The 21716-nt window shown below is 43.6% G+C and overlaps 1 protein-coding gene across 9 annotated transcripts in view; it reads right to left on the bottom strand.

The window, feature by feature from the left end:
• The window catches only part of camk2d1 (calcium/calmodulin-dependent protein kinase (CaM kinase) II delta 1), a 55666-nt gene that overhangs the window by 6161 nt on the left and 27789 nt on the right, over positions 1-21716 (bottom strand). For 2 of the 9 annotated variants that reach the window (XM_076033888.1, XM_076033886.1), the window contains exons 3-16: positions 20583-20642; positions 17343-17397; positions 15402-15467; positions 13056-13128; positions 9993-10095; positions 9365-9448; positions 8992-9086; positions 8276-8398; positions 8107-8190; positions 7975-8017; positions 5350-5390; positions 3132-3191; positions 1933-1977; positions 1052-1100 (exon numbers count right to left, since the gene is read on the bottom strand). In XM_076033888.1, the coding sequence (XP_075890003.1) occupies positions 1052-1100; positions 1933-1977; positions 3132-3191; positions 5350-5390; positions 7975-8017; positions 8107-8190; positions 8276-8398; positions 8992-9086; positions 9365-9448; positions 9993-10095; positions 13056-13128; positions 15402-15467; positions 17343-17397; positions 20583-20642 (981 nt within the window). Of the gene's footprint in view, positions 1-1051; positions 1101-1932; positions 1978-3131; positions 3192-5349; positions 5391-7974; positions 8018-8106; positions 8191-8275; positions 8399-8991; positions 9087-9364; positions 9449-9992; positions 10096-13055; positions 13129-14191; positions 14265-15401; positions 15468-17342; positions 17398-20582; positions 20643-21716 lie in introns of all 9 variants that reach the window. The other 7 variants (XM_076033889.1, XM_076033891.1, XM_076033887.1 and 4 more) reach the window with 7 other exon arrangements.

Here is a 21716-nt window from a genome sequence, read left to right on the forward strand (position 1 = left end):
GAACAAAATCCGCAGGACCTACGGCGCACTCTCTAATTTTAGTCTTCTTTTTTATTTCATCCTCAATCAAGCTGAATTGGCCCTGATACAGGAAGCGCGTGACCACTACACGGCACATAACCCCAACCAGAAGCCAGCCACTGATCATCTACGCTGCTGCACACTCAAAGCTTCAGGAATGAGGTTTCCAGCTGGTGACCCCACCTCTCGCCATGATGCTCCTCCTAGAAGGAAACGCTGATTCCCATTCACAAGAGACTTGATCATTCAGCCAAGCTCTAGTTTCACCACTGTTAACTGAAGAGGGCCATTTAAAGTCGCATGCAACCATCAGCTCCAAAAACTGCTATCTGCAGTCCACTGACATTTATTGCAATAGATAAAAATGATATGTCATTACTATTGATCAGTGTTTCTATGCTAAAATCACAGATGGACAGATGAAAAAAAAACCTCTACTATCAAATACAGAAGTACAAAAAGGACCAGAAGTATATGAGCCAAGGAACTACTGTGTATTAGTAACTGTTGTTGAAAAAACTAAAATGAGCAAATATAGACTACCAGTCAAAAGTTTGGACACACCTTATGTAATTATGCAGCATAGAAAAACACATTCAATAACTCTAAATATGCTTTTTATGAAAGGTGGCTATTTTGAAGAATTTAAATATAAAATGTGTTTGAGTTCATTCACTTTCATTGTTTTCTACATAATTCCATGTGTGTTAATGCGTTGTTTTGATGCCTTCAATGAGAAACTGCAATGTTAATAGTCATGAGAATGAAAGAAAAGACATTCAGTTCACAGTGTGTCCAAACTTTTGACTGGTAGTGTATGCATCATAGTCATGCATAGAAATAGACAAAAAAAAAAGTGTTCTAGTCAGGTTTGTGTGACTGTGTGGGTAGACTGAGGCAGCTAATACTATGATGACTGATACTAAGCTCAAACTGCTGCTGAAGAACTTTATTTAAAAAAAAACAAACAGTTTAAACGAGGTATCTACCAATTGCCAATGCTTGTGTGCGACATTTTCAACCTTCCTACCTCTCACATCCTCGTCCTCAATGGTGGTGTTGGCACTCTCACTGGACTCCTGTCAAAAAGACAAAAACAACATGTAAGAATCAATCAATCCGTTGGTGCAAATTGTTCAATTACATAAAAAAACGTGACTCAATAATTTAAATCATTAGAATACAGATATAGACCAATTGACTAATATTGTTGCTTATGGTCATTTAAAAAAAAAAAAAAAAAAAAAGACTATAAATCGAAATACCTAAAAATGAGGCTTCATGTTGCTGAAACTTTTTTTTTTCATTTGCATAAAAGCTGCACAACATCTTTGCATGTGTCCACACAACACCACGCCATTGCACCACAACGTTGACCGTGTGCGACACTGTGTGCGACATCACGGCGTGGCACGAAGCTCAAGACAGAGAGAAGCATGCATGTGAACCCAAACGGTCATCTGATGGATTAAAACATGACGACGCAGATCCACTCGTCTGCCCCCAACACAGACATTGGTGCTGGGCTTTCCTGACAAGGATTGCGTGTTTTGCGCCAAACAACATCCATAATCCCTTTGTCACACAACTTCCAAACCCAGCGCCGTGTTAAAACAACAACATGCTTTCTTCGGAGGATTACGAGGCGGCGTGTGAGATAACAGCAACTGATTTGCATGTTTATATCTCACATGAAAACAACAGCATTAGCAATCCCGGAAGATGAGAGACTTGCGTGCAACAGTGGGTGACAACGTGCAATGCTTTGCTGTTATAATTCCTTGGTTTTTAAAAAAAAACATCAACAAACAAACAGGAAACATCACGATCAGCAGCAACATTGAGGCTCTACTCTACACGGCAGAGAGCAGCAGACCAGGGCGTCGGACTCGCATCCCTGCCGCTGTGTACCTTGTTTCCATCAGCAGGGTTGTGGATAACAGTGGTCTGGGGCTCCTGATATGGGGGGGCCGAGAGGTGGAAGAGAGGTCGGTGCAGAGCAGAGGTAGGTTAGGAAGATCGTTAGGCATAAAAAGGGGAAAAACGGGAAATGAAAGTGCAGGAGGAAGGAGGGAAATGCACAACACTGCTGTTTAAGGGCTTCGGTTCTCCCTACAGCACCATTACCAACAGGTGGACAGCGCCATAAAACCAAAGACATCCACTGAGTTCCACTAAAAACGATCAAACATCATTGAACACAAACGATATGATAAGAAGAGACATTAAACTCAGGCATCGGTGCAAACAACCTGCGAAAGGGGGGCGCTTCTCTTCTCCCTGCCATTTGAAACGTTTTAAAAGTCCCCATAAAAGCACGCACGTCACTCATGCATAGCACATCACATAACATCCAGTACACCACGTCACTGTAAGAGCATAAAATCAATCAGATAACAAAAGAGGAGATAAGATGCGAGACCACCACGACGGTTGGTGTAATTTTATAAGATGGCGTTATTAGAGATTATTTTGGAGAAATTTTAAAATGCTGCTTTTGAAGACGTCAACCTCAAAACCAATAAAACACTTGGACTGATGGAAGGTTGAAATGTGCCACAGTCTCTTGTAGATTTCAGAAAATTAAAAAAAGAGCCTATCCATAGGTTCATATTTACATATTTATACATATGCATATATACTTCTACAGTATATATATTAGACATGGGCAAATTAAGCAATAGATTGAGTTTGTTTTTAAAAATATTAATTTCAATTTATTTATATATAAGAGTTTAAGGTTGGCTGGTTTGGCTATATAGTCATAATAATAATAATACTGAAAATAATAATAATGTATTTTTTAATTTGCTCTTCCAATTTATGGATTCCAAGACGAACCACCGTCCCTAATTTGCAAGTCTTTGGTAGTCCTAGATTAGACATTAACAGCCATCATCAACAACAAGGAAAATCGTGCTGTCGGTTACGTTTAGCAACGCGGCAATTCAGCGAAACCTCATGGGAAACAAACGATGGCCATAGAGAGAGCGATAACTCCCCAGAAAGCTGAGCAAACGACTTGACTGAAAGTAAAAGGAGGCAGGCAGTTAGAACAGAGACAGACAGCCATGCTCGCGTCCAGGCAGCAGTGCAGGCGGACAGTGTACCAGAGAAGGAGTGGGAACAGGCTCTTTGGGGCTGGTGACCACATTGGCCTTGTTGTTGATCTGGAGGGACAGAGTGGACAGACGGACAAACAGAAAGGCAGACGGACGAGACAGGACAGAGGTGACTTAGGCTCAGTGTTCAAACATTCCAAGCAGCCGCTGTGAAGGAGGGGAGGCTGTGGAGCAGGAGGTGACTGGTGGAGAGAACTGGTGAGGGGGAGTCGAGCCTTCAGAGTGGCTATGGAAGTAATGCCCACGACACACTGAAAATCAATAGGAGGATTCTGTGATGACAACAGTATCACGCAAAATGACGGAACAATGTTGCACAAACCGTCACAGTGACACGGCTGTGCTTTCAAGACCTAACCCAAATTGCAAACATATCAAAGCATTTACAAGCGTTCCTGTGATCCTGTGAGTTCATTCAGGCAACTTGAGCTCCATAACATCACAACTAGGGTGAAAAATCAAATGATGGAATCAACTACTGACAAAGACAATTAAATCCTCTAGCCTAAATAATAAAAAAAAAAAAAACAATAATCCTACAGAGGAGATTGGAAATCATATGTAGGGGAGAAGAAGACAGACTGCATTTCTAGAGGCTCTACTGTATTGCTGGAGACACAACATGACTTCTAACTGTCACAACAAACATATACACTGTGGGTTTTGAGGTCATTTGGCCAACAATTGCCCTACTTTTCTTTAAGATCACTTAGGGTCCGTAATTAAACAGAGCATCCGAGCCTCTGCCTATTGACCAGGGCTCTTCCAACTGTGTCGATTCGCCATCATGAAGTGTCTCCCCATCTCTAAGCCCACCGGGATTCCAGGATCGATGGTTTTTTTCTGCAACTGAGGCTAACAAGCAGCAGCGAACAAAGGGCCTACCCCCAAATGGTCTGAGCCTTCAGCCTTCCTTTTCTGAAACGAGCAGCCGCAACACAACCAGAGACAGAGTCAGACGCAACTCAACTGTTTACATCAAACACAGCCGACACAGGGAAAAAAAACAGACACGAGTGGTGACACGTTTCGGAAGGGACTTTCTTCTAACGAGGGAGACTAAAATAGAACAATCCAGTTCAGCAGATTGCAAAATACACGTTACATACACTACCAGTCAAAAGTTTGGACACACTCATCAATTCTCATGCAATTTTCTTTTTCTATCTTTACAACTTTCTACACTGCAGATAGATACTGAAGATGTCAAATATATGAGCAAGATATCAGTAATTATGCAGCAAAGAAAGATACGTTTAATAAATAAAAATGCTTTTTATGAGGCTATTTTGCAGAATTTAAATTCAAAACGTTTTTCAGTTATTTCACACTTTTATTGTTTCCTACATAATTCCATGTGTGTTCATATGTACTTTCGATGCCTTCAGTGAGAAACTGTCAAATGTCAATAGTCATTAGAATGAAAGAAAATACATTACATTCATAGGGTGTGTCCAAAGTTTTGACTGGTAGTGTATATTTATATTGTGTCAAACAATTAATATGCATCCCTCTGGACTAATAATGCTACACTGACCATCCAGATTTAAAATGCTATTAGTATTTGACAAGTGTAGACCACAATTTCTTTGTTATGGTGTCAGTTACAATTTAAGAAAACATATTTGGAGCTTCCCCAATCGACTCTGAGTGCAAGGGAGTCGGTAATAGAAAAAAAATGGATATTTGGAGTCTTCCTGAGCGACTACAACCACTTTGATCAACTTTGAACAGCAAATCCTCCTGTGGGGTTGTGTGTCAGGGCCAGTGTGAGCCCACCGACACCCTCAACAGAGTGCATTTACAGTCAAAGAGCTCCTGCTGGTCGCTATTGAAAGATTACCGTCACTCGACAGCCCAATAATGGGGAGATGAAACTCTTCTCCCACTCTGGAATCTTAATTTAATCATCAGTTATTAGTTTCCAGCAGCTCCCTCCTTCAGTCCCACGCTCGCAAAGCAGAGAGGGGATCATTATCTGCAAATATCCATCGCGGAGGAAACCGATTTCCTTCAATGGCGGCTTTTATTTTCGGTTTGATTTCAGCGTCGCCTGCAGCTGACGGGAAGAAAACCCGCTGCGCCTCAGCCTCCGTCGCTCGTGCGCGACGAAAAGCACGTGCGGCTCTCTCGCCGCGCGGTTGGCGGGGGTGGAAGGAAAAAAATCTGGAGACGCGCGAGAGAGACGTGAGGAAGAAGGACTTACTTTGACGCCATCTGTTTTTTTGTTCAGCAGGCTCTTGGCTGCTGTTGAGAGAGAACAAGATGATGGGGACAGAGAAAAAGGGGAAGAAAAAAAAAACTCAGTGGACGACGACTGGAATCAGGACACAGAAGCAAGAAATGCACCGTTTCTACGGGGCGAACCAGTGTGCGAAATAGATGGGGGTCCGGGAGGGTTGAACACCCACACTCTCACCAATTGACCCAAGAGACCCCTTGAAAGCCTCAAAACAAAACTTAAGGGGGTGTCATATTTTTTTCAAGAAGCTAATATGTACAAATGGTCACTAAAATGTCTTCAAGATCACCCTGTCTAATATGTTTGGTTTTTTTTGTTGCCATGCAGAGCTTGTGTGCACGTATATGGCTTGCATCCATGAGGTATTATGAGGTTATTATAGGCCTCTGGCGTGTTAAGGAAATTTAGATTGGTATTATAGAACAATCAGTAGGATGAGAACTCCCCACCCGCCCGAATATTGACCCGTATTTCGCACACTGGGGCGAACCACCAGGCACGACCTCTAACGTGTGCTCCTGCCAGAGTGGAAGGCAGGTGGGGAAAAATGTGAATTGACACAGGAGATGAAATTATGTCGGGACATGCGATTAGGTCCTTGAAGAGGGCTCAGAGGAGTGGGTGAGCAGCGGCGTGTCGCCACGGCAACTTCCTCGTCTTCCTCTGGCCACGTTCACGCCGCCTCTGACCGGGAGGAAGTCGGCAGTGACCACGGTTTCACGGTGTTTTCGCTGGTGGGTCAGTGAAGGCAACCTGCCTCTGTGTTAACATGCAAGTGTTGGACGGCTGAGTAGCGGCGGGAAGAGCACAGGAGGTTTCAGGGTGTCGGTCAGTCGTCTACAGCAGTGAGAGGTTCAGGGGCGGCGTGTTGAAATCATAACCATGAGTATGTCTGGGAGGTTGACGGGGATAGAAAAGTTCCTTTGGCAGCCGTATTGGAGGATTGTGCATTTCGAGAGGAAAATAATGCTGATGTTCCTCTTGCTTTGAGGGTTGGTAAAACAAATTGCTGGCCAGAGATGGAATCAAATCACAGCGTCACAGTTGCCCCAGTCCTGTTGTTTCTTGAGGACAAGCAACAATTGCGTGATCCACAACGATGTCTGACGAAGACACGGGAGCATTTCAAATACAAGGTAAACCGGTATGGATACTGGGTTATCGGAGTCAAATTATGTTAGAAGGTATATGAACAATGGGAAATACTGAGATGAAACATATTTAAAAGGTTTACTATAGGGATGCAAATTATCGATAAAGTCATTAATCGTTAGTTGATTGACCTTGTCGATTGATTAACGATTCATTGATAAGCTGCGATTTTTCTTGAGAACAAAATGAAACATGTGTAAGAAACACATTATTTAAGCCTTAAATAATGTTGAGGGTCCAATGTGATGAATATTTTACATTAGAAAACAGTAAAAACACCCTAAACATTTATCCTTTGACTTTAAGTTGACTGCTAATGGGTCACATTTCAACTTTTTTTTTTTTTTGAAGTTGTTTAAAAGTAACTTCCTCTAGGTGTACATGTATACACAATGCCATTTAACAAAAAAAAAAAAGCTGTGTAAAAAACATTCAATTAATTGCGACTAATTTAATTTAATCGATAAAATTCTTTTTTAATTGTTAACATCCCTAGTTTACTATTTTCTTTCGTAACGTGTCATTCTGGACATTTTCAGGTAAACAAAAATTGAAATTAAATTTTTGATGTAACTTCCACGAAAGTGCTGCAATTACACTGCACTCGTTCGGCAAGAAATAGCACATGTTCATTCTGTTCCTTTTCACGCAATGTCACAGCTTGATAATGAAAAAATAATTAAAGCTGTAAAATGACTTCCCTGTGCGCACTCGATGCATTTGCTGCACAGCCGTCACATTAGACGTGCACCGTTAAATAGCCTGTTCTGGGTGTCTCTGGGGCGCTGCAGGCAGTCGTGACTGCAGCGACTGTGACAAAACTGTGTACACTGCCAGACTTAAATGGCGCATGTGAAACTCTGCATCACCTCCAATACGGCCACTGAGTGAGTGCCGGCCGAGGGCAATGTAGCGCAAGTGCTTTCAACAACGGACGTCATGCCTCAGAACCAAACCCAGCAGTTGGACGCGGTGAATTAGCGCCAACTGTGCGGAGAACTCACCTTCCACACGGGTTACCACATAAGAAGAGGGGGGAGGGGAGAACAAAAAAAAAAAAAAATCAAGTAAACACGACGGGCAGGAAAACATGAAGTGAAAACTGAAGAACTGGCAGAGGAGAAAAGAACGATCAAAGAGGGACGGCCTGGCTGTCGTTTGTCAAAAGAAAAAGCAATCAGCGATGCTGGACACTGTTTGAGTGCTTTGCCCTTTAACGGGGACCTGGAGATGGGACTGTATTGATCCGTGCCGTCATTCAGTGTCTGCCGCTAAAGACAGTGAAGGCAGGTTGGGGTAGAGCCTACTCAGCTGTAAAGGGCAACAGGTGTAAGACAACAGTGGCAGCAAAGTAGCTTTGGTACGTGATTAAGAGAGAAAAGTGATCAGTTCTGTGCCAAACCAAGCATGAGCGTTACTGGTTTGGTTTGGTTTTACCTGAGAAGTTGCGAGTGGCCAGCATGGTGGTCAGGATGGCACCCTGGGGAGGCAGAGGGACATTCAGCTGTCAGAGCTTCCTGATTGCACTCGGGACTTGTTTTGGAAGGACTCGTGACGTCTGAGACTCACCTTGAGTTTCCTTCTGGCATTGAATTTCTTCAGGCAGTCCACGGTCTCCTGCCTGTGCATGATCGACGCCACGGTGGACCGTTGCTGTGAATACGGATTCAACACCTACCGTTAGAGAAGCGAGGCCTAAAAGGTTTTGAATGTGAGTGCCTGCGTGTGTGACACCTACGCAGATCCAGGGGTGTTTGAGTGCGTCGGTGGCGGTCACCCTCTTGGCTGGATTGATGGTCAGCATCTTGTTGATCAGGTCTTTGGCCTCTGCAGTCACCGTGTCCCACTCAGGGGATGGGAACTGTTCCATGCATCACATCACATCAATATTGTTCACGTTCCAGGAAAAGAAAAGAAAAAAACTGCTGACAAAGTTGATCAATTGTCCTTGTCAGCATGAACAAATGATGGTGCTTTTCTGACATTTTTCCCTATAAGACCCTTTCAATTCTTCTTAGAGTCTCTGAAGCCCAATTGGAGTGTTGAAGTCTTTCCATTGGTGTCAACATTAGCAAATTTGTTTCTCAGTGGACGAGGCTACAACAACGTAGCGCCTTTCTTTCTTAGTGTGCTGTGCACGTTTTTTGGCCATCTGGCTACTCTTCTGAGCCTGTTTTTAGAAAACGCCATTTGCCATGTAGTAGCAGGGAAGATAATCAGTAATAATCAGGAATACACAGTTGCCGGACATAATGCTGTATTTATTTGTTCATGTGTCTAATCTAAGATTTAATAGGATTTACAGGTTGATTCATCGATAGATAGAAAGATAAACTGAGGTTTGTCTGTGTGTGTGTGCGTGTCTGTGTGTGTGTGTGTGTGTGTGTGTGTGTGTGTGTGTGTGTGTGTGTGTGTGTGTGTGTGTGTGTGTGCGTACGCACTAGTACAACTCACATCATAAGCACCAGCTTTAATCTGCTGGTAGAGTCGGTGCTGGTCCTCGTCCCAGAATGGAGGATATCCCACCAGGAGGATGTAGAGGATCACACCTACACACATACACACATGAACGCACGCACACACACGACTCAATTATAAACGCCCATATTTGGACACGAGGAGCAATGGGCGCATGATGCTCCACCTGCTGGAGTTGTGGAAGAAAGACTCAGCGAGTCAACACAGGTGGGTGTAAAGTGTGTGTGTGTGTGTTTGTGTGTGAGTGACCCAGCCCATCAAAAGGTGCACACTGAGAGCAGACAATGATTAATACAAGGCCTCAGAGGCCTTGGCAGATGAAGACCAGAAGACCCAGCAGGTTTCTTACCGCAGGCCCACATGTCCACCGGCTTGCCGTAGGGATCTTTCCTCAGCACCTCTGGAGACAGGTACCCTGGTGTCCCTGCAAAGCCTGGAACACCAACGCAAGCCGAGGTGGAGCAATAAAAAATTAGGGGGAGAAAAATAAAACAGATTCAAGACTTGCAACCTACTTTTTAAAGGGGCAAATTACAAGCGGAGCCCTTTTGGCAATGAGGTGTACAACAACCGGTTGTGAAGTCAGAGCACAATAGGAACTTGTTACAAAGTGAGGCTGGAGCTGAGGGAATATAGCAATTATTCATCTATTCCACATGGAGCAAAAGTCCAAAAATAGGCAAAAGTACATTCGATCCAAATTAACAATGGGGGCCAAGAGCTGCGGCACACCAAGTCAACTTAGCAGCAAAAACATTGCCTTGTTTACGTGATTCATTTGGAAAAACCTCTCCTATTTCCAGAGTAACATAACTCCACTGCCATCTTAGACAGTGTGCAGTGGGGGAAAAAATCCCTGCAGTCAGATGAGAATTCTTGCTTCCAATATGAGAGAATAGAACAGATACCAAAAATTAAACAGAGCTTTCAGTTTCAGCAAAATTGAAAATAAATAAAGCCATGTGCCATGTACTAACCAAACCAGGCCTGCTGGTCCCCCTGCACTTCGATGGCAAGTCCAAAATCTGCCAGCTTGACTGCTGCCCCCTTCAGCTTGCTGGCTAAAAGCAAATTCTCTGGCTTCAGGGAAAGACACATAGAGAGCAGAGAGCAGAGAAAGCAAAAAATACAAAAATATAAATGACAAGACCACAGCTTGCACTGAGGTGATGTCATCATGACGCTGATTAGGAAGTTTGCGGACATATTGAAATACATGATACCAATTCTGCCTAATAGTGTGATTTTTTTTAAAAAAAAAGCTTATGTATGTTTAGCAGTGAGAGCTGGTAGAGGAGCTGCGTGGGAACTACAGTTGCTGTGCAGACTGGGGTGGGGGGGTGATTATTAGAGGAAGTCAGAGTCCAGCCTCTGCACGTGCCCGCACACACACATACACACACACACAAACACACACACACACACACACGCGCTGAATGGCAGGAGAAGGTGGACGCTGACTTGCTGGCAGGGGAGAAGAGGGGTTTGGGGTTCGAGCGGTGGGTTTGGAGAGGGTTTAGTCGAACCAATGACATTTTCAAAGCGCTTTTCTCTGATGGAACCATTTACAGTTGTCTCCGCTGTCATGAGCGGTCACAGTGAAGCATAGTTTTGGGGGTGTTTTTTGAAAATTGACTGGAAAACTTCACTTGACATTTTGTCCATCACTAAGCTTGCTGGAGCATCGTTCCTCCTCGGCAAGTGTCGGTCGGCTGGTTGAACTGAGTGAACCGAGCACAAATCATTTTCTGCTTTGCTTGAGTCGTTAGTGATGCAGTGTTAATCACAGTGATGCGACACCTCAAACCTTTGCGAGCAAAGGTTTGTGAAAGCACTCTAAGAGACGGGAGAGAAGAGGGGGTCACATAGAAAGGCAAGGTTTTTTTTTGTTGTTAGGGTTAGTCGGCGTCATGCAGTCATTGCAAGCACTCTCAGTTACCCCAGTGGGCTGCGTCCAGCCCTTCTTTCAGGAACAAAAAAAAAAAGAAAAGAAAACAAACAAACCTGGAGGGTAAGACAGGACAGAATAAAAACGGAACCCAGAAAACCTTTGTTCTACAATTGGCTGTGGCTTTCCGGCCTCACAGGACAACAACAGTCCCACACATGCAAACGCGAAGGTGCTCACAAGGTGAATACAAACTAACCACCAGATAGAATTTCACTGGTGGCGGAGTGCAGGATGTGGACAAGGCTGCAGAAACCCACATGAACAAAGCAAAGATGCACCGTGTCGTCTCCTTGAACACAATTGCCAAGGAAGAACGCGACGGACTAGCACGACGTGCAAAGCCTCACGTCACTGAAAACACATCACGATTCACTCCCTTCTCCTTCCTGCTGGTACGCCAGGGCTTATATTTGATTGGTAAGCATCCAGTAATAAAAAGGAACTTAATGGAATGAAGTTGCTGCTTCAACAGCACTGGGCTAACTATCAATGGGAAACGAAATGGCGAAGCTAGTACGCTATGTGCGCAATTCTATATAATAATTAGGATAACCTTGGGAAGGGGAGGGGGTGCAGGGCAGCAACTGGAGTCACAGGAATAGAGGTAGTCTGTGTTTACATTGAACAGAAAGAAGTGTGTCGTGTTTCTTGCGTGTGGCAACAGAATTGGCTTTTGGAAAGATGTCATTCAGGCTTTTTTTTAAGTTGAATTTGAAAATATAAGTCACGCTAATATTCAAAATGATTAGCTACATCCCCTTTCGTTCGGTAAAATTCAGGAAATATCATGGACTTGATATGTAAAGTAGCTAAAACCAAATTCTAAATGAAGACGTGCCAGGGTAGAGCGTTTTTCACGATCCAATTAGAGAAGAAGAAACATCTGCGTATTTGAAAGGCTGCCAGTAAAACACCAAAGTGGCAAAACACGGTTTGCGTTTGTCTGTTTTGGACTCCCCACTATACACATGAGGATGACGCCGCACTCCATGTGCCTAATTGAATCACACGGATAATGGCGGCAAACAGCGCCTTCCACGGCGCCTCTCACTTTACGGCCGGCTTGCCCAATCGTTTTGCTTGCATTTGCTTTGTCTACGTGTTTCTGCAGCGAGCTGCGGCGGCGGCGGCGGCTACCTGGCAACAGCCAATCGCGGGGCCGCGAGAGGGGCCAATGGCGAAAGCAAAACCCGGTTTATAATTGCGGGTTGTAAACCAGACCTCAGACGCACCTGGCTCATTTGCCTGGCAAATCAGAGCTCAGCGAGCCAAAACCACAGGCAGAGGAGGAGGCATCACGCTGGGACACCGTGGCTTCCGTGTTCACTGTTGGCCAAACTTTGAAACATTGCCCACCTTCACAAACAAACGGTCCATCCGGCCATGACCTACATGGTTTCTAGAACCTCCGAGAGTCAAACTCTTTCTATGAAGGTTGAAGAGGACGCGCACCGGAGAAACTTTGAGGTGCTGGTGGGGGCACGTAACCTAAGTGGTGGCATTAATCGCATGCTTGCATGTGATTAATGGCTGACGATTACCAGGTGTGTACCTGCTCCTCATCTATATCCACCACCCCTGCTGCCACCTCACAGTGTGACTTGACAAAAAGGCCAAATTGAATCGATTGAAACTCTTTCTATGACCCATAGGCGATCATTTCCTTGTAAGTCTCTCACTCCTGAGGGAAATGTATGTTGTAAATAATTGAAAATGAAAATAAAATGAATCCACTCCTGAATGACAGTGAGTGAAACAATGTCAGGCAGGTTGAATAGAAAGCTAGCATTTCATCTACTGCTTAAAAGGAAATGCATCAAAAATGCAATATGTGCATGACTATTAAGGAACTTTATTGAAAACAGACTTTATTAGAAACTCTAATTCTTAATCTTCTTTTCTTAATGTCCATTGCAGGACAGGCAGATTTTCTAGGTGTAAAAAAGGGTGGAATTCTATGAACTAAAAATACACACCACACTGTGTATACGAAAATAAATGTTGGTAAGGTTACACAAGTCCAGGTTATAAAAAGAGAACATAAATAAAATTCAGCGTCTTCAGCTCTTTTTGGGATGGTTGGACTTACCTTGAGGTCGCGGTGGACCACGCCCATCTGGTGGCAGTGGAGCACAGCCTCTAGGATCTGCTGAATGCAATGACTGCATGCAAACACCAGGGGGCCATGGGTTAGTGACAAGCTACCACTTGGCTGTCAGTGTGAGCTTGCTGGCTTTGACGCCCTGAGAGAGCAGCCACTGGCCATGTTGTGCAGGGCGACTTACACGGCCATGTGGTATCTCAGCCACCCCCCCCCGCCCCAACGCCTCCCTCCAAATTACCCAGCAGCCGTAATTAGGGGCGCTCTGGCAAAATAGACCATTTATTCCAACGTACTGTCACAGAGAGAGAGAGAGAGAAAAAACCCAGAACAGGCCTCTACTGTTGTCTGCTGCTCGCACAACATGGCCAAAGCTCTGGCCGGGCCTCAGAACAGAAGTGGTGTTAGCTCCTGGCCTGCTGGGGGCTGGAGACCGAGGAGGGAGCAGCACGGAGAATGTGGGGGCATGACTTTGTTTGGCGGTCATGTTGCAGGCTTTGCAGGCTTGGTTCATTCTTATTCCAGTTGATAAAGCCAATTACTGACACTAGAATTTGACAAATGGTATTCATCAAAGCAGGATTAAACGCCTGTAAATTCAACAAGCTGAGACGATTTAACCGTTCACGAAAAAGGAATACATTTTTTTTTTTTTTTTTAGTGCCATTTCAATTTTTATGCCAGTCAAAGGTGTGATTGTAATTGCAGTCTGATGACAGAAAGTTTTTGTGCTAGTTCAATTTCAAAACCACTTTAGATGTTGGTTATGGGGACAATCTCTCTCCACCTTCTCCCCCTCCTGCTCCCTCAGCTGCCAGCCTCCCAGCGGTCGTGTCAGAGCATGGTTTCGCACAGATGCTACATGCACTTTGTCTACCGCCTCCACTCCGGCTCCACATCCCACAGCGCCCTGCAGCAGGCGGGCACGAGGACGCTGCCGTCTGGCGCCGAGGGTGCGGTCTGAGAGGAGGCAGCACTCGGTGAAAGGTTAAAAGGTCGACTGATCAGACAGCAAGAGGGGTGAGTGCAGGGAGGGGAGGGGTCACAGTGTAGGCAGGCCTTGGGTTTTATTCATTTCGTTTTTTTTTTTGTTTTTTTTGCTGTTAATGCTGTCACTTACTAACCTTCAGGTCCCTGTGCACTATACCATTAATGTGGCAATGATTTACACTTTCTAGAATCTGCTGTATGCAGTGACTGTGGAGGAGAGAGAGACCAGGCCAGAAGCAAAAAGGAGAGGAAGAGGGAGACAGGTAAATGTCAGGAAAAATAAAACAAGGGAACAAGTACAGGAAGACACCAACGGTACAAATACAGGAAAATACCGACACTAGGTGGACAAAAGATTTAAAGGAATTTGTTCAACCCCACAGAGTTTCCCCGCCTTCCTTTGCCCGAAAGGCTTTTCAGTTGAAAAATTTAAAACCTGCCCGTCTAAAACCTTGCGAGATCAATATACTGTATGTTTTTATTTCAATTAATATGATTAATAATGATTCTACTGACGACTAAACAAAACAATTCAATTTACAGTCTTCCTTTAAGTCATTTGACATGAAAAAAATGATAGCACAGGACGCATGCTTTTGCTCTTGACTCATTACATTTTTAAAATAGGACCATTAACAGCTTAAATCAATGGCATCAATGAGCATCTTCAATAGTTGCATTTCACAGAAAATATACAGATTATTGCAAATGAAAATGAGAGAGAGGATATAATTAACCTGTTAACATCTAATTAACATCTTTACGAATTTCCCAGGGGCAATTCAGTTGACTTCTATCAATGTATCAATACTTGTCTGAACTGTCCACAATATGCTCCGACGTCCTGAAAGCACCTCCAGCTCCAAATGTCAAGACAGGCTCGTGTCAAAGTGTCCTCGTATGTTTAGAAATGAACCTATAGCTGAACTTAACCATTGACAATAAATTAAATAATTATAATTAAAAATACAAAAATTACTTTGAGATAACCATGATTGTGTAAAAAAAAAATGCCATAGCTGTCTTGGTTGGAGAGGATCATAAATTGACAGAAAAAAAAATAGGAACTATAGATCCAAATCAAAAGGATAAATAGAGGGGGGAATTGAACGTTTGTCAAGGAAAAAAAGGCAAATCACAGGTAGAAATTTAGCTGCTTCAATAGGTTTCATGTATGAAAACACTTATTTACATTGAGACCTTGCAGTATTGTGACAATAGGACACTGCAACCTACTCCATTCTACAAGATGCATGATTTGCCTTTTTTGCCTTTACCGTACTCGCACATAATGGGTTTCACAGCACGTTTATTCAGTAAAACCAGACACATCAGCACACTGACCTGGCATCTGCTTCACTGTAATACTCCCTGGCTACGATGTCCTCAAACAGCTCGCCGCCAGTAACCCTAGAGGACACAAAGAGTCAGACAAGGACACACATCTGGAAAGCTCATTTCTTCTCCAGTAAAAGTTTCAGTTGCTCCATGTTTCACTTTGGCGAACTGGCTCCGAAAGCCGGACGAGCCTGAGCTTGAACGCTGAAATCATTACAATAATAAGCACATTTGGTCAAACAGTATCTGGACACTGTTGATCCAGCTGGGAGAAGTTTCCACATCTTTCTGTGAACTTCTGGCTATAAGCTTGTTATTGTTTTTCCTTTCCCCGAGCCAGCCATGTTAAGTGCAATACAACATCCCATGTATAAATAGAGCATGTGTCAAACACATTAGATTGTAAATATCCTCAGAAAAGCTATTTCATATTAGCCTCCACACTTTCTATTGTTTGCTAAGTTTGTAAAGCACACCACTGGTGGTAAAAGCACAGATGACATCATCAGTCCCACTTGGAAAAAGTCACAGCAGGCTGCGTGGCACTACTTACACCGATGACAACCTCATGTGGTGCTTTTTTCCTGATTAAAAATGATACGGTAATTTAAATGACTTTGGCATGCTGTTATAAAACCAACGCCATGTTGTTAAAGCTCTCGCTCTGTTAAAAAACAAAACAAAACAAACATACAGCAGCAATGCAAGAGCCATTTACATTTGTCTAAATACACAATTGCGACACATTGCCATCCAAGCAGCCGCCCTTTTTTTTTTTTTTTTTTTCATTTAATCCCTACCAGTGTCTAACAGCGCCCACCATTTCCATCTTTATTGCCCTTAGTCAGATTAAATGCAGCACATAAATTCGGAAACAATTTCATTCTCGGGTGCCAAGATTAGAAGGCAGCCAACAGCTGGCGATGAGCGCGAGAGGACGGATGAAGGAGGCTGCGAGCGAGTGAGGATGAGCGGGAAACAAAGGGAGGTTGAAAGGAGAGTCTGATGAGACGGGAGAGAAATCGCAAAGACGGCCTCCTCATTAACAAATCGCATAATCACATGAATGCGTGGACGTAATGGAGGCCGACGAGGAACTGGAGGGTGGGGGGGGGGAAACAAAAAAACAACAACGTCGTTAGCATAATAGCAGCTTTGTTCCTGCTTGCGCGCGGCGCAACAGGCTCGGTGCTGCAGCTAATGAGGCAGAAGACTCGCAAAGAAAACGTCGGAGTTGGAGGAGGAAATGAAGTTTTGCGGCGACTAACGAGCAAACGAATTTGACACCAGACGTCCCTTTAATGCTGCGATGTTAGGCTGAAGAGGAAAAACAATGGTGGCAATATTTATCTTCTGAAAGGCCGTCTTAGGCTTTGTAGTGAGTGAGGGATGAAGACCCACACTGTCCAATTATAGAGCAGCACCTTCGGTCTGTGCTGGTTTTCTCTTCTTCTTCTTTTTCTGGTTGCATATTTGTGCATATTAGTCACCATTAGGACTATAGGACCATGTCTGTTCTCGAATTTAAGTGCCATTACATCACTGGAAGCCCTGTGAGAACTATTTGTGACATCACAAGTAGTGAAGGAACCACTGCCCAACCACACTTAGGAACTCTCCCTGCTTCTACTTTAAATCGTCCAATGTACTGTAAGCATGTGTGTGTCATATATCATTAAACGTGTTCTCTGCATTTCCAAATACCATTCTAAGGAGAAAGTGTGAGAAAGATTTTTTTTTTTTTTTTAAACCTACTGGTGAGTCTTGCAATCGGAGTCTTTGATGCAATTTAGGCACACGTGAGACGCTGCTGTTGTTAGACAGACGGAGCAAAAGAGGAGGCAAATTGTGCCAGCATATCTGATTGGCAGTGCTTGTATCTGCTTGGATCTTGTGTCATAAAATACATCATGCACTATTATGCAAAAGCACAAGGCCGGCACTCACAAGTCAAACACCAGGTAGTGGAATCCTTCCTCTGATATGCTGTCATGGAGGCGCACTGTGAAGGAGAGAGCAGACAGACAAAGCCGAGGATCAGCCATTTGCTTATGTAAAAACGTCGCCTGCAACAGGCATCCTGCCACATCGCCAGCGGGTGGGAACTGTATAATTTATCTGCACTTCCATGCCACCGCAAATGGCACTAAAACACCAGCGTGCCGCTGTCTTCTGTTCAACATGCCAGCGCAGCATCAGTTCAAACAAAAGCAACATGCCATTCAAAATTTGTTCCATACTGCTCTTGTTCCTGGCCATTTCTTTTGATTTTTATTACATTTGTTAGCGAGCCCTCAGGGCTTCTGATTTCAGAAGGCTGCGGCACTGTGATGTTGTGAAGCTCGACAAATGTTTCCTGAACATCATCATCATCATCATCATTATCATCATCATCATCATCATCATCATCATCATCATCATCATCACAATGAATCTCTAGGAGAGAAGCTCAGATTACCACTGATTTTGGCTCAGCATCTAGACCAGGCATGGGTAATGAGGCCCGTTAAACTTTTTAATCTGGCCTGCCGAACTTGAAGACATTGTACGACTAGCAAGTAAAAGTAATAAAATAGCTGTATTTCATTAATTTTTTTCAGCATTTTAAGAGCAATTTCAATAAAGAGCTAAATACTGTAAGGCTTCAAAGACAGAAGCGCTTTGTTCATTTTCAATAGACATTAAAGCACATGTTTACTACATATGCTTATGGTCTGGCCCTCTGTCAAATTTCAGAACCCATTGTGGCCCACCAGTCAAAAAGTTTGCCCACCTCTTCTCTAGACTGAAGTCACTGACTGGCTTGTTAATCCCCTCACTCAGTCGTCAAAGAACTGGTCTCCCAGGTTTCTCCAGAACTACAAGTTTTAAACCGGTGTTGAACAACACACGACCGTTTACTGTGACTGAGTGCATTAACATTTGAAAGGGCTGCAGCAGGAAAATGTATTAATTCATTTCAGTTTATTAGAAATAATGCATCGATGAAAATATGAAACCGTACAACAATATTCTGGTCATCATGCTCCAATGCGAACGCTGCCTCTCGACTGACATCTGAGGGAGCTGAAAGGGCTTTCCCATGGCTGGATGCCGTGTGAACGGAATAGCAATGAGGCCACACTACCTGCCACACAAACTGCTTCGAGATAAACATGATGTGTGGCCTGATATGAGCCACATTCAAAGGAGGGCTGGCATTGGTTCTGGAACATTTTGTGAAATTTGTTCAATAAAGTGTTCTCTATTTCTAGTGAATATTTCCCAAGGTTATTGTTTCAAAAGGAGTTCATTGGAAACGTTAAAATGAAGCAAACCCGCAGGTGAGCTGCGTCACAACGTGGCTGCGGGGAGTTGCAAGCTACCGATGGAGAAACAAATCAGTGCAAATGCAAAGACGCACCACGAGGAAACACACAAGGAAACGGGGGCTTTGCAGTGAAATGTTTAGTTGGTACCCATGGCAACACAAGCCTGCAACTCAAGCTTATTTTGAAATCCTGCTGCTAAATTGCATTTCAGACTCCTGGACAATTGGCCACCAAATAATCCCCCTTTTCTATCAGTCTGAATGTCATTCCCACCTTCCATGTCTCATTCCCACAGAGAAAAGGGGGGCCGAGGCGACAACTGAATGCCAGTTTTCGAGGAGCAATTGCTTAAGGTGGTAATTATGTTGAGGGGGAGGTGGGTGTTCATTATTCCACAATGTGCAGGGAAGTCATGTGTGCAAATTTGCACCATGCACAAACCCCGATGGAGGGCAACAAACAAATATTTAACCTCAAAGTTTCTGATTTGAAGACAATTAACTGGACCTCAGTGTGTTTATATCTGTAGGAGCTGATGGGAGAGAGAAGTCACTCTTTTTACTCTGAACTGTCTCCCACTTTTGATCCTGCTTTTGATCCTGCCATGAAGAAAAGCAATTTATAGACCTGCTCCCTGGCCGGGTCATACCAAAGACTGTAAAAATGGTACCCATTGCCTCCCTGCTTGGCACTCAGTATCCAGGGTTGGAATTGGGGGGTTAGATCACCCAATGATTTCCGGGTGCGGCACCGCTGCTGCCCACCGCTCCCTCAGGGGACGATGGGTCAAACACAGAGAACAAATCCCAATCACTGGGACTCTAACTTTAACTTTGTAGGGGTCTAGCTCCATGATAAAACCAGCCACGTCACAGCAGTGGTTATTTTAGTGTTTACCACCACAAAAGTGACAAATCACCCAGCTTTTAAATACTAATGAACATTGCTAGCTTTACACACAAAGTTGAAATGCACGGGGGATGTTGCCGTGTGCTTTGATGGTGCTGACTTGTCTAGCAGGCTGAGCCAGTTCATTTCAAGCTAATAACAGGGCAATATTTAGCCTCAGGTTGCAGATGAGGGTTCATCTTCTGCTCATTCTTTTTTCGCTAATAAGGGTTTCTACTTATCCTGCCTCAAGGCTTAACTTTTGTTGAGAAAGGTGCATCCTTCTGCATCCTGAGTGTGACTTTCTGCCAGGTAATTTACAACTTGGGAATCTTGAAATAAAAGTGCGTTGAAGTAAAATCACCTTCCAGTGTGCCAAACTGTGAGGGAGTAGTACAGTATATGTGTGAGCCAGATATTTATGGACATCAGCTTCTGTGGAGAGGAAGCGTTGGAAGTGGGAAAAAGTTTTTAGATGCCCTTAAAATTTGACTTCACCCCAATTATTGTCATTAACTATTTGCTGTATATTTTTTGTGTGTGTTTAAAAAGGCATGACTGCATCAGAGGCACACAAACAAACGGAAATTATTTTGTTGTTTGTTGTTAATAAAAGGAAATAACTTGCCGAAATATCCAGTTCTGAGTTGGACAGAATCGAGCACGTGCAGCATGTAGGTAAATGTTGGTGTCTGCACTAAAATAAACTGCACTTGGAGACTTAAGGCTGATTCCTAGGACAATACAGTACATCACAAATGCATGAGGTGTCCAGAAATCTTTTTCCACCACTGTGTACATTGGATTCCTTTCAGATGTGAGGTGCTGTCAAAAGCACTAAAGGCTAAAAAAAAAAAAAAAAAAAAATCTATGAATTGCGCATCAATATTTGATAATGACTGTTTTATAGATCAATGGGACATCCTCAAGCCAACCTCTCTACATTGTGCTGTAAAACACTGGGCAATGTGTTAACACAGACTCTTACCGATATTGGGATGTTTGAGCAGACGGCAGATCCTGGCCTCTCGCTCCAGCTTCTGGTGATCTGAGGAAACACAACAACACAGTGGTCACGAACCAGTATTGGGAATATCTAGACTGTCTTTAAAAGAGCAAGAGAGAATTATCAGTTATAAGTGGCAGTATAGAAAACATCCCAATTAAGTCAGTGGATATGTTCTAATGTTAGTTCCACATTATACATAATTCTATTTAATAACATGCGTGTCTAGCCTGTCTGCAAACTCCTCTTTTGGGATGTCCACAAGGCACTCAGAGCTCCTCTGAGTTGGCAAATGTAGCCACGTTTGTTGCACCCTCTGAGACCACCTCATAGTTGCTATGGAGGTTGTAAACAGAGGGCTAAACATGCCCATTACTGGACAATTACAGGGGTCTTTTCGACCAAAAAATGTCCAAGCCTTTACGAGTAGAGACAAGATCGAGATAAGCTGTGATCTGCACATTCTGCACCTCCTGAAAGAAGAAAGTACGTAACACGTAAGAGACAGAGTTGTATTCAAGGCACATGCATTCACTCCAGACATACTGAAAAAAAAGTGCATGTTCAGTGCAGCTACATGCACTGGGCACTCTGGGGGATTGAGGTAATAGGGACATTTGCCAAAATGTTCAACTATCCCTTTAACACCAAGTAGATAAGTGATGTATATAAATGTTAACATCTCATGAGTGCTTGGTCTTGAAAGAAGTGCACTTGAAGACCACTCTTGCTCAACTGCAACTGAATCTATTTTTTTTGGCATCACTCCACTTCTACTGAAGCCGTAGGTTGTTAAAAGGGTGTGTCAACAAGGAAAAAAACTGAAACCACTATCGGCACTTCCTGTTTGTGAACACAAACCCAATATGTAGGACCCTAAGAAAAGACGATCAAGTATTTAATGGTACTCAACTTTCCACTGACTGCATTTAATTTTGACCTTTCAAGTCAAGCAGATTTAAGTGGCACCGCTGGGTGAAAAGGTTGATGGAGATAATTCATCAGTCACAAATTAATATGCAGGAAACAAGAATTTTGATCACAAATCAAATGAGAGTGTGAAAGAAAGCCGCTCCGACATGTACAGTCGCTGAGACGTGACTCCACTGAGGAGGG

The sequence above is a fragment of the Nelusetta ayraudi genome, unplaced genomic scaffold, assembly GCF_046127955.1.
Source record: "Nelusetta ayraudi isolate G7.1 ecotype Tasmania unplaced genomic scaffold, CSIRO-AGI_Nayr_v1 ptg000042l, whole genome shotgun sequence".
NCBI lineage: Eukaryota > Metazoa > Chordata > Actinopteri > Tetraodontiformes > Monacanthidae > Nelusetta > Nelusetta ayraudi.